Source organism: Piliocolobus tephrosceles, chromosome 2, assembly GCF_002776525.5.
Source record: "Piliocolobus tephrosceles isolate RC106 chromosome 2, ASM277652v3, whole genome shotgun sequence".
NCBI classification, from domain to species: Eukaryota; Metazoa; Chordata; class Mammalia; order Primates; family Cercopithecidae; genus Piliocolobus; species Piliocolobus tephrosceles.
In genome coordinates this window covers 171,464,514-171,482,721 of record NC_045435.1, presented here as the reverse complement: position 1 = coordinate 171,482,721, position 18,208 = coordinate 171,464,514, and the positions used below count along the sequence as shown (strand labels likewise).

The 18,208-nt window shown below is 41.9% G+C and overlaps 1 protein-coding gene across 3 annotated transcripts in view; it reads right to left on the bottom strand.

Annotated features, from left to right (window-relative positions):
• Positions 1-16,376, bottom strand: part of GYG1 (glycogenin 1) — a 36,763-nt gene extending 20,387 nt beyond the window's left edge. For 2 of the 3 annotated variants that reach the window (XM_023215392.1, XM_023215394.1), the window contains exons 1-4: positions 16,078-16,376; positions 13,455-13,590; positions 10,919-11,093; positions 10,496-10,658 (exon numbers count right to left, since the gene is read on the bottom strand). In XM_023215392.1, coding sequence (XP_023071160.1) covers positions 10,496-10,658; positions 10,919-11,093; positions 13,455-13,590; positions 16,078-16,084 — 481 coding nt within the window. In that variant the 5' untranslated portion in view covers positions 16,085-16,376. Of the gene's footprint in view, positions 1-10,495; positions 10,659-10,918; positions 11,094-13,454; positions 13,591-14,953; positions 15,069-16,077 lie in introns of all 3 variants that reach the window. The other variant, XM_023215393.3, reaches the window with a different exon arrangement.
• Between the last annotated feature and the right edge of the window lie 1,832 nt (positions 16,377-18,208).

Here is an 18,208-nt window from a genome sequence, read left to right as displayed (position 1 = left end):
TATGCTTCCCTGTTACAAAAATGCAATGGACTCAATGTTTAGATACCCCCGAATTCCTACACTGAAATCCTAACCCCAAAGTTGATGGTATCTGGAGTGACGCCTTCGGAAGGTGATTAGGTCATGAAGGCTCTGCCCTCATGCACAAGATTTGTGCTCTTATAAAAGAGGCCCAAGAGAGGTCCCTCACCTCTTCTGCCACATGCAGCAGTTATAACAACAAAATAAATAAATAAAAAAGCTGTCTATGACCCAGGAAATCGGCCCTCTCCAGACACTGAATATGCTGGCACCTTAATCTTGGAATTCCCAGCCTCTAGAACTGTGAGAAATATATTTCTTCTATAAGCTATTTAATCTATGATATTTCATTATAGCAGCCTGAATAGACTAAGAAAATGGACAGACACGAGAACTAAAGACAATTTTAGCTATATAGGCAAATTAATGTATTTTGAGGCACAAACTATCGAAGCCAAAACATCATGCCATTCATTAAAGGCTTATTTTGGATTCTACAAAGATACTCCAAATGTGGGACTAGACACTAATGGCTGAGGTACAGAGGCCTGAAGTCTTACCTAATTTCCTTTCACACATAATCATCAAAATACTGCCAATCAGTTCCATGGGAACAGAAAAAAAAGCTCAGGAAATGTTCATAGCAGCTTTGTTCATAATAGTACAAACTAAAAACAGTTCCAATGTCACTCAACAGGTATATGGATATGGCACATCCATATGGAATATTTCTCAGCTATACGATGGAACAAACTAGAGATATAATAACCTGGATGAATCTTAAATTAATTACACTGAGTGAAAAACTCCAATCTCACAAAGTTACACACTATGTAATTTCACTTATGTAACATCAAATAATAAAATTACAGAGATAGGAAGCAAATTAATGGTTGCCAGGGGAGAGGGAAAGAATGAGAGATGCAGTTGTGGCTGTAAAAGAATATGACAGGCCAGGAGCGGTGGCTCATGCTTATAATCCCAGCACTTTGGGAAGCTGAGGCGGGCGGATCACGAGGTCAGGAGTTCAAGACCTATATGGTGAAACCCCGTCTCTACTAAAAATACAAAAATTAGCTGGGCGTGGTGGCACACGCCCGTAGCCCCAGCTACTTGGGAGGCTGAGGCAGAAGAATAGCTGGAACCTGGGAGGCAGAGGTTGCAGTGAGCTGAGATCACACCACTGCACTCGAGGTGGGGTGACAAAGTGAGACTTCATCTCAAAAAAAAAAAAGAGAATATGATGAAGGTTGTTGTGATGGAACTACTCTGCATCTTGACTATGGTGGTTGTCACACCAATCTACATATGTGATAAAGTTGCATAAAAACCAAAAGTGCATATATACACACGTATACACATAGAAAAGGGAATACATACAAAACTGGTGAGAAATCTGAGTGAGACTGGTGGATTGTTCCAATGTCAATCTCCTGGCTGGGGTGACATATTTTAGTTATATAAGGTATTACCATTGGGGGAAAACAGATGAAGCATACATGGGATCTCTCTGTATTATTTCTTACAGCTGCATGGAAATCTACAGTTCTCTCAAAATGAACAGGTTTTTAAAAAACTCTTACAATTAACGTGCAAAATACAATCAGGAATTAGATGCTAAATTCCACAAGAATGGAGATTATGGCTTTTTGCTTACCATTATAATGCTAACATGTAGCAGAATGTCTTACACTTAGCAAATTATTTATGGAATGAATGCAAGAATCTTGAAAATATTCTGTAACAGCAGAAAAAATTTAAACGACTTACATTCTACCATACAGGAATAGTTAGTATATTGTAATACTAACTACTCATGGAATATTATTCAGCAATTAAAACTAATGTCTATAAGAACAACATCAGTACACTGTGTAGTATCAAGATATACAGCTACATACTTTGTGATTAAAACTAAGAACATAAACATAAATGAACATTTATATTAAAAGAAAGTAAATAAAATAATAGTAATTGCATTAGGGGATTGGTATAATAGATGTTCCTTCCCCCCTATTTTTCCTATTATATTACTCTTGTAATGCTAAAATATTAGTAATACAACTAGAGGCAAGAATGAGAACTGTGCTTAGACTTTTTCTTTCTAAATATTCTTTACTTTTAATTTTTATTATGAAGCATACTACCAAAAAAAAATATGTGTAGGTTATAAAGGATTATTAATAATAAAACTCTACACATTTATCCCATTTGAGAACCTAGACATTGTAAGACATTTAACTGAAGCAATTCCACTTAAAATGACTAACAGCTACCCACAATGCAATAAAGAAATCTAATTCCATGGAGGCCTAAATCGTAGTTGTAAAGTAGAACTTCCAAATCCGACCTGTGTGAGCCTGGGAAACAGGAGTCAGAGCTGCTGATCCCTCAAAGTCCCTGGCTGGCTGCCTTTGGCCACAACAGGCCGTTTCTGTTTATCCTCAGGTACCCTACAAACATCATCTGCCCATCAGCTGTGGGCCACAGGGAGGCTGGAAAGCACTGGTTGTACAGAAAATGAGCAAGGAGGAAGAGAAAAGGCACCGAAGCAGAACTGGTGAATCAACGGTGCCTGTTAAATTGGCAAATCCTGAAACACTCAACAAGAACCTTGGCTCTAGAGGGGACAACACAGGTCGTAAAACTTCCAGGGCCACTGACCTCACTATGTGACTACAAAGGTTTATTATTTAGTCCAAAATTGTGGATTAAAAATAAATTAAATACCATCTAGAAGTCTGTAGCTGAATTTTTAAATTCAGTGGTCTAGAAATCTTAACCATCTTTTCCCAAATGCACAGTTCAACATTTCAAGGTCAGGCAAATGTTTTAACTTCATCAGAAAAATCTATGTATGGTGTTATCAATATCCTCTCTTTAGAAAAATCTTTAAATGATAGCACAGTTCAAAGCAGAATGCAAATCTAGGCACATCTATGTTAGAAAACATACAAGGATGCCCTAAAGACTGCTGAATTTCCATAACAAAAACCCTACAACTTTCGTCCGACACGTTTTAGTCAGACTTTCAGAGGCAGCTTTATTTAATCTGACAGGTTAAGATACTTTTAATCTCACTCATCTCAGAGCCAACAAACATGATTAGCAGGCATCACTAGCAGCTGTGATCCAGTACGCCAGGGTGTGGTAACACAGGTGAGAGACGGGGAGAAAGGAAATGAACAAGGAGCACATTGCATCTGTTTTGCGAACAAAAGCAAGTATCTCATTCTGAATCATCCTTCCACCTGGCTGCCCAAATGCTACGTAATCACCTTGCAACTACAGACTTGGTACTTTCTGTCTTTTGAGCAGGGTCACATACCTGGTAACCATGGACACACCACAGCATTGATCAGAAACTGGGCCTATTTGTTTCCTAAGACAGAAACAGAATTAAGTGGTGTCTTTTTAAATCTGTGCGTTTGTTCAATGCTCATGTACTTTGCGTGCTCTTCCATAGTTTGCTGGCAGCTGGCTTGTCTACTGTGGGTAACAGGGCAGTGAGTTAATTCTGGTTCAGACATGAGCCCCAGCATCTCAGTCAAAGGAATGCTCCCCCTATAATAGTGTTCCTCAAGCTGTGGCCTGGGTTCCAGCAGCATGGGCATCACCTGGGAGCTTGAGAGAAATGCACTGTTGAGCCCCACCCGACCTACAGAATCAGAAGCCACATTTTAATCCCTAGGGAATTTGTCTGCATCTTAAAATTTGAGAAGCACCACAATCTTTCGAAGAATGACTTTATAACAAAGGATAATAACTCTTAAAAATGTCATTTCTATAAAAAATGTCTAACATTATATAAATTTGGTATTCACATAATAGGAAGATTCAGATAGGTTCCAACTCTCAGATACTTCAAAATCCAAAAGGGGACAGATGGACAAAGTAAATAAAGTAAAAGGTCAGGCATGGTGACTCACACCTGTAATCCCAGCACTTTGGGAGGCTGAGGCAGGCATTATCACCTGAGGTCAGGAGTTCAAGACCAGCCTGGCCAACATGGTGAAACCCTATCTCTACTAAAAATACAAAAATTAGCTGGGCATGGTGGCAGGCACCTGTAATCCCAGCTACTCAGGAGGCTGAGGCAGGAGAATCACTTGAACCCAGGAGACAGAGGTTGCAGTGAGCCGAGATCCGAGACCGCATCACTGCACTCCAGCCTGGGCAACAACGGCGAAATTCTGTCTCAAAAAAAAAAAAAAAAAAAAAAAATTTAAAGTAAAATGTGCTTTATACTATAACTGAACTAGAAACAAGGACTGACACAAACACGTGACTCACCTCTATCTATGTATTAATTTATTGAGACAGTCTCACTCTGTCACCCAGGCTGGAGTACAGTGGTGCGACCTCAGCTCACTGCCTCTGCTTCCAGGGTTCACGTGATTCTCCCACCTCAGTCTCCCAAGAAGCCAGGACTACAGGCACATGCCACTACACCCAGCTAATTCTTGCATTTTTAGTAGAGACGAGGCTTAATCATTTTGGCCAGGCTGGTCTGGAACTCTTGACCTCAAGTGATTCGCCTGCCTCGGCCTCCCAAAGTGTTGGAATTACAGGCGTGAGCCACTGCACCTGGACACTTTTTTTAAAAACTAACTTCCTACAAAATGCTTAGCAGATATAATCATTACTGCCTATAGTGAGCATGCTAAGGATTAATAAATTACAGCTTATGAAAGCCCAGCTCTTGGGGATATTTTTATGAGATTTACTGAGGATCATTAGATTAACCCAAGGTGGCTTATAGAAATCCAGGCACTTGGAGCTTGGGCCCTAGCATCACTGCATCTCACTGGCCTCAACCCATTTAAGCCAAGAATAACTGATTTATTTTACTACTTCATGTGATAGCTTTTGTTTTTCACTATTTTGTTACAAGATTATTAAGTATCAAGCTATTAATTATTACATACATGCAAGAAAACATTTATTCTTGGCTTAAATGTCAATTTCTCAGTCGAAGGCAGGTCCTCCTAGTCTGGACTCTTAGTACTCTGAACTTACTAGAATCCTGATTACATAACTGTGTACTAGTTGTTAAATGTCTGTAAGGTCTTAGAATATAAACTTTATAGAGGCAGGAATAAAATGTGTATTACTTACCAGTCTGTTTTTGCCCCTTAAATTTAGGATTTTTCCCAGATTAGAAATTAAAATGATGTTTGAAATAATGAATGGACCTACTACAGAAATACAGGTGACAGTACCACTTCCAAAAATACTTCCAGACTCCATAAAACAATGCACGACGATGAACTGTGCTGCTGATTTTAAATGACAAAGTATTTTTAGGTATTTTGGATCAGAGGGGAGGAATAGTAGCAATAGAGATAGAAGACTTGAGTCTCCATTCCTTCATTTGTAAAATGACGAATATACCAGCTGCTCTGTCTACTCAGAGAAATTACTTAATTAACCTGACATAAAGCCAAGGTAATAAGGATCTTCCTCCATCCTGTATCATTCTCAGGATACATACTCAAGAATGCTGCCATATGAGAGAACTGGGAATGGAAAAACCACCCACCACCACCACCCCCCACTCCACCTCTCCTCCCTGCAACACACAGCCCAACCAGAGCTCAGAAGGACCCTGGTTCAGACCTGACTTTGCCTCAGCTCAGGGACACCAGGCAAGCTGCTGTCCTGAACTGTAACAATGGCAGGTCCCCAGTGCTAGCTAGATAGTAGGCTCTCAATGAATACTTGTTATATGAATGGATATATGAATGCTTACCTCACAGAACTGTTGAGAAATAAGTGAAAAAGTAGGTAAACTGACCAACATAAGAGCCTGCACACATATAACACATTAGTTGCTTCCTCCTCCTCTATTTCTCACAGGGTCATGATCTCTGACAGTTACAAAGCTGGAGACGGGTGGCTACGTTAAAAAATATATTCATGGGTACAATGAGATAACAATAGCTCTTAAGAAAAATATTTATGTGTGCTCATCAATTTTGCCATTACATGTTATGGCTTTTGCTTTTCCTCAAGATACTTATCTAAACTATCAATAAAATGACATAAATGCAAGAGAACAGTCATTTCCAAAACAACTGATAAATTACTAGAACAGGCAGCCTAGTGCTTAGGTGGCTGGGGGAAGTCACCATGGTAAGATAACTGTCCAGGCCGACCTATCAAGTCAGGGAACCAAGTGAAGCACACCAAAATCTCTGAGCTCATTGGGTTTGGACAAGACAAGTACTATCTTGAAATATCTCAGTCCTTCATTCTTTTTTTGGGCAGGTCCAACATGAAGCCTAATTAACTACAAAGATTTTAAAACCTAGCTCTGGGGTCAATTTTACACTTTAATAGAACGTAGCACCAAATCATTTCTGTTAAACATTATTTTAAAACATTACTGTATTCTGCTTATGGGACTCAATGACCACTTAGAATTTGGAACACACAAACAAAATGACCTCAAAGTGGATCCTGGACTCTACTTAAATAAATCATACCTAATATTCTGCCACTAATTTATTCTATCCTATGTTTTCTTCTTTCTAGAAATTCAACTACAGACCAAAATTCCAGTACACCAATCAAAAGTTTAGGATATTTACATTGCAGTAATCAAAATTAGTATAAGATGTGTTTTAGGGATATTCCAAATTAGAAAATATGAATTCCTCTGACCTAGGTTTTTGTAACTGACACATATGGACGAAACAGACAACAATTTTTAAGCACTCAACTCTTCAACTATACAAGCACTCTTAAGATACATTAGTCACAAGGGAAAAGAAAATAAACCTCAACTTGCATTCAGGTTGATTTCTTCAAATTCAGAGTCAAGTTCATCAGCCTTTCATTTCACCGACGTGGCAGAAGCAAAACTGATTAGAACCTAGAATATAATGCTCTCTCTCTTCCCCTCTTACTGCTAACATGCCCTGCAGTTAACCTTATCTTGTCACATCCTATACAACATTAGTGGATAACTATTTCACAACAGCTATTGTTCAACTTTTTGGGAAGTATGTAATTATAGTGATGAAGTAAGTGCCAAGACAGTTTGAAAATACAACAGTATAGAAGCTTGACTCTTCATTATGGAAAATTAGACACCAGCCATGAATTAGGGATGTAGTCACCAGTTCTAAATTTTAACATTCTAGAATTTTAGAAAGAAAGAGAAGTCAAGGTACCTAGTATGGTTTGCCATATTAGGATTATTCTCTTGGCCAGAGTCACAGAATAGAGAGGTGGAGGGGCTGTGAATAGAGGGCTGATTAGAAGAATGACAGCCACACTCTTTTGCATGAGAAGGGTTGCAAAAGCAGCTGCAAATGCTCAGCCATCAACAGCCTATGTGGCTTGTCAGTGGACACCAGGCCCCACCAGTTTCTGCTGAACACAGGAAAGAGGTTAAAAGCATGACCTACAAGATATTCGCACTGAGATACAGTCATCTGAAAAACTGGTCTGAGCTGAAAATTCTGGGACTTAAAACTGACTATGGGGGTGGTGGAGGGAGAAACTATGGTTGTGAGAAAATGTGGGTAACTGTGAAAGGAATACCTGAAAATGTTCATCAGTGCCTATAGCATGACACCTAACCAAAATTATTTTTTATATAATTCTTAATTTTTAAGATTATTTACTTTTACTATATTTTTTATATAACATATTGAAAACTACAGGCAAAGGTTACTGCCATTAGACAAAGTCATTGTCCATAAAGAAATATTTTATTGCTATCAATCGTTAAGTCCAACACATCTTTATGTCACATGGTTTACACACTGATTCAAGTGGATAGTAAACCCCTCCAGAGAGAAGCAGCCTCCCAAGGTACAGAGTGAACTTTCTTTGCTAAGTAAAGCTTAACACATATTTCAAGTGAGCACAACCTTTGATTCGAGAACTGCTAAATTTATTCTTCTGCTGAATTTAAACAACATATTGAGAACTATAAGTTCTCAGCTGACTTTTTACCTCTTTCAATTTCTATTAACAGAGAAGATTCAGTCCTTCACCACCAATGAGCCAGTAAATGGAATACCTCAGATGACGGCCAGCACCTGGAAACCTGCTGCTGAATAATGAAATGTGCTAGAGACACAGACAGAATCTCATGGTGGTTTCAGATCTTGGCTGAAAAAGCAGAAAGTGCTTCCTAGTCGCACACTTTGCACACATCCAAGCTTCTTAACAAAGAATAGGTTAATTAATTAGTTTCATATTCTCAAATTATAACCTAGATAATTTACCATGGCACACTACTGTTTGGTATCCAAAGTCTTACCTCTCAATAACATTTAATAGTATTCTAGGTTAGAAATTGGATTCTCTTTACATGATTAAAATCATGTGATTTCAGGCAGTTGGCAGGCCACAAGATGTACTTTAGAATGTGATTCACTTAATGAAGTTGAAAAGAGTTACACTGAATTTCTGGCAGGGTTACACTTACTTCCTTCAAATGAGGAGAGGAGGTGAAGAAAGCTACACTCTGACAGGAAGGTTAAGACAAATAGTGGACTTCTGCTAAAAACACTCTCCTCTTCCTTTTATGCAAAGGTAACTGTTTCAGTATAAGCAGCAGTAATAAGGAATACATCTTTTGAGCTTAAATACTAATACAGCTTTCATTCCTTCTATGAAAGGAAAATAGCAGGAGCTAAAGTCATGTCAGTAAAGTGAAGAAGTTTCATTTGGTCTTGACCACGGAGAACATTTAACACATTGTTATTTTCTTATTTTAAGGTTGCTTAAAACAAGACTTCACTTCTTGTTAGATGCTGCCATACATTACGGTTCAGATACCCCTGCCCTGTTTTAGAGCATGTAGAGAACAGAGTTTCGCAACCTCAGCACTACTGACATGCTGGGCTAGGTAATTCTTTGCTGTAGGAGATCGTCTTATGCATTGTAGGATGTTTAGCATCCCAGGGCCTCCACTCACCAGATGCCCTTTGCACCCTCCCCCTTCAGTTGTAACAACCAAAAATGTCTTCAGACATTGCCAAATGTCCTTTGGGGGACAAAATCACCCTTGTTTGAGAACTACTAGCTTACAGTGTAAACTAGTAGTTTAAATAGTGAAATAAAACTGAGACTTAAACTTCCTTATTACTTTCAATTACAATTCATATAGCCACAATTCCCAAATCCTCAGCCAAATAACTAAAAAGAATTCAATTTCTGTGAATAGCAACAATGAAAACCCAATCTCAGTTTTATGTATAATTTGAAATGTTTTAACTTCCAGTATCTTAACCTCAGCAATCTAACAAACTTATAGGTCTAATGTTTTCATTTTTAAAGTCTAATATTTTGATTTTTAACTTTCTAACTAATTAATGAAAATGAATCCTCATATCCGCACCCAGGATTGAATCTTTTGTCAAATGAGAAAGGCTGTTTCTGCCATTTCTAAAAGATCTACTTACTGCAAATCTCAGATCTACTCTTGGGACAGGGAGAGGAGGAAAGAAGCCCCCGCTGTGTCTCCAGCAGAGCTCGGGCCTCTGGCCCAACCCCATGTGAATAGCACACAGCACTGTGCTCTGCCACAATGTCACATATCTGATAGTGAGTCACTGCTGGGAGGGTTTCTAAGAGAATGTCCTTCTTCTTCTCTATTCTGGGTCTTTATTCAAAAGAACCATCAAAAATAATTTTTCAAAGAACTCCTTCTGCATATTAACTATTGGTTTTGTCCTGTGTGTTTTTGTTTTTAAAAACACTGCTTGTTATTTCAGAAATTGGTCTGAAACGAAAGCACACTAACTCATTTGATCAACTTCTCCAAAAGATATGAGACCCTATATTACAGACAGAACTGTTATATAAATATAACTATAAAAACATTTATATGTTATAGAAAATTGATGCTGACTTTGACAATGTTCTACTTTTTGGCCCTGCAGATACCACTCTGACACACAGCCCTGTAGATAATGAGAGTTTGGAAGCAAAGATTATTCACATAAACTTTCTATCTTCTTTTTTATGCCACCTGAGAGAATGAGACCCAAATTATCAGGCTTATTCCTCAAGTTTCCACAGTGACAATGCTTAATCCTCCTGGAATGGCCTGTCAAACTCTCTTGAGCTTACGTTTACTTAGGTTTAAGACAGATGTTAAAGTTTTTCAGTCTTTTGAATTTTTGAATAATCACAGTACATTTATCATACTCTAAATTAGATACAGGAAGACAACTTAAAGACAATCCTATAAAATTGCCTATCATAGTTTAATCTTTCATATCTACAGAAAAAGATGCATTTACATACACACATACATACACATACACACACACACACACACACACACACACACACACACTTCCCAAAAGAGCACAACTTAAAATGCTTGCTCCATCTCTTGTACCTTTCAGGCAGAATAAACCACAGCAATTATATTTCTGAGAAGAGCAGCCCCTAGAAATAACTAATTATTCACAGCTTATCAGACATGAAGATAGTAGATACATACCATCGAAACTACCTTGCTCAGAAGCAAGATGCAACAGCTGATTATATGTTTCAACTGAAGGCTGATAAACGAAGACTCCGGAATTGAAGCAGTCAGGCCACCCTGGGTCTGGTGCTGCTGACAATTCTTCTCTCTCAAAAAGATCATCAATATTTGCTAGGACCTGATCAAAGGGGAGAAAGAGCATTACAGAAATGTTTTTGCTGCAGAATACCCTTCTTATGTTCTCCCTATGTCATCCAACACAAAAGATGGTGACAGCTGTAAGGCAGCCTGGGCCTCCTCTCCTTCATCCCCTGACATATTTCATGACAGTGGTTCTATCTGAACTTTGCTGTCAAGTCTTGACAGCATTCCTCAAATGCCTAATAGGTCTCTATTACCATATATATCTTTCTTTTCTCCCCTCAAAGCCACACTCACCAGAGTATCTGCATCCATGAATACACATTTTGAATACTGTGTAAGCGACCAGCAGTGGAGCTTTGTCAGTGTGACACCCAACTCTGGCCTCTTCATTAAGGTTAGATGAGCAGAATCGCCACTGTCCAAGACATCTACCATGATGACTTCATCGAAGACTGTCTCTAAAACTTTTCTGTCAAAATAAAATCCAGAAAACCACACTTAGCATCTTTTCAGAACAAGTGACCCACTAATGCAAGACTGATGCTTTATTACCCTCTCCATCAATTACTAGAACAATGTATTGCTTTGGTAGAATATATACCCTTAAATCTGTTGCAATTTTACTCCAGGACAACTTGTGTTTATTTGCATGTCCAGTTAACTTCACTAAAGTAATAAGAACTGCTTATGGTGAGGATAAAATGCGTGTCTTAAAACATTATTACAGGCCAGACATGGTGGCTCACACCTGTAATCCCTGCATTTTGGGAGGCCAAGGTGGGCGGATCTCGTGGTCAGGAGATTGAGACCATCTTGGCTAACACAGCAAAACCCCGTCTCTACTAAAAATACAAAAAATCAGCTGGGCATGATGGTGGGTGCCCATAGTCCCAACTACTTCGGAGGCTGAGGCAGGAGAATGGCATGAATCCAGGAGGCAGAGCTTGCAGTGAGCCGACATTGCGCCACCACACTCCAGTCTGGGTGACAGAGCGAGACTCTGTCTCAAAAATAAATAAATAAATAAAATAAAAAAATATTATTACAGAAGAAATTTTCTGGGTTTTTGTATTTTATTGTATCACTGAATAGCAGGTAGGTTGTGGAAACAGCTTGCAAAAATGTATAAAGGGCTCCGTTTATTCGGTTGCCCATTTTGTAGAATCCAATATAACTAGTGTTTATTACATGCTGAGCACTTTGCTTAAATATAACGAGATTCACTTTGGTTTGTGAGGTACAACACTTCTCTATGCCCCAAATTAACTAAGACTTTATTTTAGAAAGTTCTTGATGGTGGATCGGGAGGGTAGACTTGAGTAAGACACTAAATTGAGCACAAGAAAAAAAACAGGGTAAAAACATATCATACTAAAAGTTTATAACAACATCAGAGATGCAGAACAAAAGTGGTATTGTAACTGTCTCCAAAGTTGTACAAAAATATGCTACAGTTCACACAGTAAGCTTGATGTTTCTGAAGAGAAATGGTTAGGAGAATCACTGACTAAAGTAAACTGATGGTGGTTACGGGAAAGGCAAGACTAGATCTGGTTTCTTAGACATATTCTAATAGACTACAAATTAGGGCATACACATTAGGAGACAGGCTTTTTGGCATCTTTCTAAATTACCATTTAGGAACAAGGGTGTTAGTGTGAAAGATATACGTATGTATACAGAATGCCTACTTTTTAGAGACCCTTGGCCTGTGCTTATACTTTTTGGGAGAAAAAAAAAAAGTCACAAAAAGGGCATTTTCAATTTCTTAGAGGGCCAGGAGACCACAAAAATAAACACACCACAAAGTTACTAATGTGCCCAGATACTTTAAAGTTAGTACTAGGGACTAGGTAGCTCATTCAGATACTTCAATTTGTTGTTGTTGCTGTTGTTTAAGACAGAGTCTCACTCTGTTGCCCAGGCTGGAGTGCACTGGCACAATCTTGGCTCACTGCAACCTCCACCTCCTGGGTTCAAGCGATTCTCCTGCCTCAGCCCCTAACCCCAAGTAGCCGGGATTATAGGCATGTGCCACCACTCCTAGCTAATTTTTGTATTTTTAGTAGTAACGAGGTTTTGTATTTTTAGTAGAGACAGGGTTTCGCCATGTTGGTCAGGCTGGTCTGGAACTCCTGACCTCAGGTGATCCAACTGCCTTGGCCTCCCACAGTGCTGAGATTACAGGCGTGAGCCATCTTACCTGGCCCAAATACTTCAAAACTGAATTCCATCAGATCAAAGTGAACTAACCAATCACAAAGCAGTTTATACCCTTTAGTGTGTTTCCCGTAGTAAAACCTAGTTTGGAAAGCCCTTTGGTAAAGATTCTAGTGTATTATATTGTAAATAAAGATCTTTAGCTTACAAATGTCAACTGGCAATGGATAAAATAACTACTTTTCTAAGTCACCTGAGAGCTTCCCTAGTTTGCAACATGAAACAATGTAGCCCTTGCTCCATCCTGGGAAAGGAACGTCCATGAATTGTCACTGCATAAAGGTGCATGTAAGTAGGGAATGCCGGACACACTCCTTCAGATCACCCAGAGGGAATGGAGTGAAGGAAGACGACTCCTTCTTCCACTCCTAGTTGGAATCAGAAAGTGTGGGCCAGTACACCACCTTCCAGAAGAGAATTTAGTTGGAATATCTCCCAAAAGCTAGGAGGAGATTTCAAATCCAGCAATCCTTCACTCAGCATCTCTCACTTTTCTCTACCCCGGGCTCAACTCCTGAAAAGAGCATGGCCTCAATGTCCAGTGATGTCAGAAACAGGGAGAAGAATGTCAGAGCCCCTGTGGATGCTGGGGCGGCAGCGAGGTCCTCACCTCATGGAGTCTGAGACCTGAGGAGTGGCGAGCACGACCAGCCTCCTGGTGGTCCTGTGCTGTTTCAGAGATGAGCCCAGGACCAGGGCACCTTTGGCATAGGCATCGTTTGTGGTCAGTGTCACAAAGGCCTGATCTTAATACAAAGAAAAAAAAACACTCATTACAATATCTTACCTGGAGAAAACCTTTTCCCCAGGAACCCATTCAAACAGTAATTCAGCAAAACCAGCTCCTCTAACATCAACTTTCTCTATGAATCAAGCTGTAGCCCCTTTGGGGAGAAAACCCCAAGTACCCACTTCAAGAATGGTTCAAGATCATAGCAGGCACAGATGGCAACCTTCAAGAGGTTGATTAAGCTACAGAAATTAAATCCAACTTAGAGTCCCGACATGCTAAATTCTCAGACAAAACAATAGCTTAATACCCAGAGTTTGAACTTCAGGCAATTAACAGATGGTAATGAAGAGATCAAGTAGTATATTTTCTGTTTCTTCTATCAAGTACTGTAGACTGTTTTCAGACAAGCACAAAAACAACCGTCAAACTCAATTCAGACAGTCTGAAAGCAGAGTCCATATTCTTCATTCTGGTACTTATGTTTACGCCATGCCTCAGGCATGTATGTATGTATGTAGGTATTTTTTTGAGACAGGGTCTCACTCTGTCACCCAGGCTGGAGTGGAGTGGTGTGATCCTAGCTCAGCGTAGCCTCGAACTCCAGGCATCTTATACATAACTGTTTCCTCAACCTGGAGCAAAAGCTCCCCTGCCCAATATCCCTGAGGAATAACGAAATAGCAGCTCCTCAGAGAGGCCTTCCCTCCTTGATGCTTCTATCTAAATAGTGATCAATCACTGATAAATAGATTTGGAGATCACCCACGAAGCCCTAACCAATCTGCCTGCTTTTCTTTGAAGAAGAAGGTGCAGGTCCATCCTGCACCCCGCCCCTCCCCACGCCCAACCCAACAGACATGCACCCCAATCTCCAATAATCACTCAGTTGCCAGAAGAGAAGGTAAACACATGGATTTTTCTTCCTACTGAACAGTCCCCACCCTCCCAAGACCCCTAGAACAGGCTTCAAGATTTCTCCAGTCATTCCCTGGGACAATTCTGGGCCATGTTCCATCTCCAAGAAACATTAGCAAGTTGGTGGGCATCCAAATGCATAGGACACTTCAGATCAAGGTCTGGTAGGCGTCAGTTGCCTAACCAGGGAGTTGGGACATTTTGTCATGAAGTCCTTCTCTTTCTGACCCGGGTTTCCTCATTCTCCCTTGCCCATTTTCCAAGGTGGAGGCTGGAAGCAGTGGAAATTCCACTGAAACGTGAGAGGAAGTTGCCTACTGGGCCAGCGCATCCCTCAGCTGCTGACCTGAGAGCCATCTTCACACATTTTATTAGGCCCTCTCCCATGGCAGGCCAACTACTAAGTTGTAGGAAGACCGGTTCCCCACCCTCGAAGGGCCACCAGCTTCCCAGTCACTCACACTCCAGGACAGCTCTGAACAGTGACACCTGTCCCGTGACAGACCCATCAACATCCGCCTGTACTTGCTTCTATTATCTTCAGCCCATTATAACATGGGTAACATCCCAGTCAATCTGCAACAAAAATACTTAAGCTGGGCAAAATGAACGATCATCTAACCCAAATGAAGTCCAGGTTCCAGGCGATAATGGAGAAAAACCTAATAAGGTGAGCAGGATTCAAGGATTTACGGAAGCAAGAATAGAGATGAGTTCCACGATTAAATAAGGGATAGAACACAGGTTAGAACACCAGACTAGCCAACATTACAAATGACCAAGAAAGACCAATGACAGCTGGGTAGGAGTTTAATCTTCCTAAAGACGGTTGAACTCTGGGTTACACCTGCAATCTTTGTGGCAGTTCAATTGCTGTAATAACCCTGGCTATTAGCCTCAATGACACGGAAGGACCAGCTAACTCGGAGCTTCCCAGTGCTGGGGCTGACTCGTGGAGTGGCCCGGACGCCTCGCAACAAGTGAAGCCAAAGCCGGCGCCCTCCCACCTGACGGTGCCGCGCCCGGGGACGCTAGTCCCACTCCCGGCTTCCCGCAACCCGGCCCCAAAGGCCTAAAAATAGGCTCGGCGTGGCGGCCGGGGCCGGGGCGGGCGGCGGAGGAGCCGGGCGGAGGCCGCGGTATCCCCGCCTCGGGACCCCTGCTTTCTGGAGTTCCGGGCCGCTAGAGGCCGTGGAAGCTCCCCAAGATGCCGCTGCGCCCCGGACTCCCGCCTGGACCCCCCAGGGGAACCGGTTCCCCACCCCCACACGGCCCCGCCGCAGCTGCTCCGCCCGCCGGCCCTTCGCGGTGAGAGCAGGAGGAAGGGCGAGACGGAAGCAGGAACGAGGGCTCCAGCCGAGGGCCCCGGCTCTGCCCGGCTACCCCATCCCTGCGCTCCGGGGGGCGGCGTGGCGGCCGCTGACGCAGGCAGAAGCACGCCTGGCTGCGGCCAGCCAGCAACTTTGCGGCGGTTTCGTCCTGCCGGGAACACCCCGGGGCTGAGGGCGGAGGCGGAGAAAGGAGGCGGCGGCTGGGCAGTGAGCCGGAGTCCCGGGGCTGGCGGCGGCGGGCTGCGCGGCGGTACCTGTCATGGTGCTGCCGGGGGCGCAGGCGGCCGGGGCAGCCGCAGGTTGGTGGGTCAGAGAAGCCGGCACCAGGAGGGACCGCTGCCAGCGAGGAGGCACGGCGGGGAGCGGAGCGTCTGCCCCATGCGCTCTTATAGCGGCCGTCACGTGGCCGCGCACGCTCTCGCTGCCGTCCGCATCCTCCCAACTGCGCGGCCCGCGGGGGCGGCGGCCAGCGGGGCTCCGGGGCCCGCGTCCGCCGCGGCTCCTCCTCCCTCCCTCGGGGCTAGGCTGCGGCTGCGGCTGCGGCTCACCGGCGGCCCTGGTCTTACTTCCCCGGGGCGGCTGCTCTTGTCAACCTCGCGCGCCCCTCCCGCCCAGTCCCCGCTAAACCTAGGAGTTTAAGGGGGACTTTGGGGCTGAGTGCGGCATCAAACTCCCCAAGAAGCCAAGGGTTAGGGAACCTTAAAAAACAAGCCAACAAATCCCAGATCACTCTAGTTAAAATCATGCGTCTGAACTGCTTGAATGAAACATAAAATTTTCGTTTTTTTTTTTTTTCAGAATTTCGATCAGTCTCTGTAATCATTCCTTAGTGTATTCACAATGGTTTTGTAGCCTTAACCTAAAAAATATAGTGAATATTTGGTTAAGTGTTAAATTCTTGGAGCCATCTGCATCAATTAGGCATTAAGTACTTCATTGAATCCTTGTACCAACTCAGTGAGGTGTTATATATTCATTTAACAGACGAGGAGGAAACTGAGGCACAGAAAAGTTAAATTACTTTTCTTCTTCTTTTTTTTTTTTTTTTTTTTTTTGGTATTTTTAGTAGAGACAGAGTTTCACCATGTTGGCCAGCCTGGTCTGGAACTCCTGGCCTCAAGCGATCTGCCAGCCTTAGCCTTCCAAAGTGCTAACTTTTCTATAGTCATATAATATAAATGGAGAAAGTAGGATTTAAACCCTGGCAGTTTGGTTACAGAATCAACCTTCCCACCCAGAAAGTCTTGGTGCCTCTTGTACACAGGGGCTCCAAAAAGGTTAGTAAATTATGGTAACTGTGGTTAGGTAATGTTTTGGCTAACCTGTTTCACAAATCTTGAAATGGTCAATTTGTCATTTTTCTAGGAAGTTGAGAAACAGCTTTAATGTGATCACATCCTTCTCTGCTCCCCATCCCCAGTCCAAACACAGCACAAGCCTCTGATAGTTCAGTTCTCTGCAAACTGAAAACTGAAATTGCTCAGTAAATGCTGAATGAATACTGCAAAGCCATTTGGAAACCAATCAGGAAGTTGACATCAGTTCAAAAAGCAAAATAGATGCTTAAGAATAAGTGATTTATTTGCAAAGGTGGTACTGCTGTCCTCAAACCAGTTATATCATTGTTTCCTCCTGTGTGGGTGTGGAGCTCCTACATCAGAATCACTGGGGGTACTGGTTAAAGCGTAGACTTTTGGGCCTAAACCCAGACCTTCTGAATCAGAATCTTAAGGGTAGGTTTATTTTGATGCAAAATAATTTTGAAATCCATGCATGGTTTTTTTATAATGTGTATATTCTATGGACTTTTTGAAGTCGCTTCATATACTCTTGATGTAATGAGATACTCTGTAGTTATAATCATGTATTTTTAATATAAAAAGCTGTTCAAAATATATTATTTGAAGAAAAACAGGTTACAAAACAAACAAAAAGAATCTTATGGGTAGAACCTGAAAATCAGTATTTTAAATATCACCTTTCAGGAGCCTCTCTTGAGTCCTTCCTAGTCTTGACCATGGCCTAGAGACCACTGACCCACATGGGAGGTCCTCCCAGTTACTTAGCATCTATGTGCTTCCTTTGCAGGAAACAGAATAGTGGAAGGGGCAATAGGTCGGTTTCCACTTATTCAAAAGATACAGGCTAAGAAGAGTTGGAACTCATTAAGGAATACAAAGGCTATAGTTTTGTATCTAAGTGGGGAGAGGGAAAACAGAGAGGTACTTCTCAGTCTGACTGCTCTTTTCCAGACTGAGAGGTGAACTTGGAAGAGTAAGATTTCCATCTTTCACCCAGAACCCTCCTGCCATCAGCTGACCCTTAGCCATCGACTTCTTGCAGCCCACTATCTCAGGCTGGACTTAGCCAGGGATGTGGTGGTGG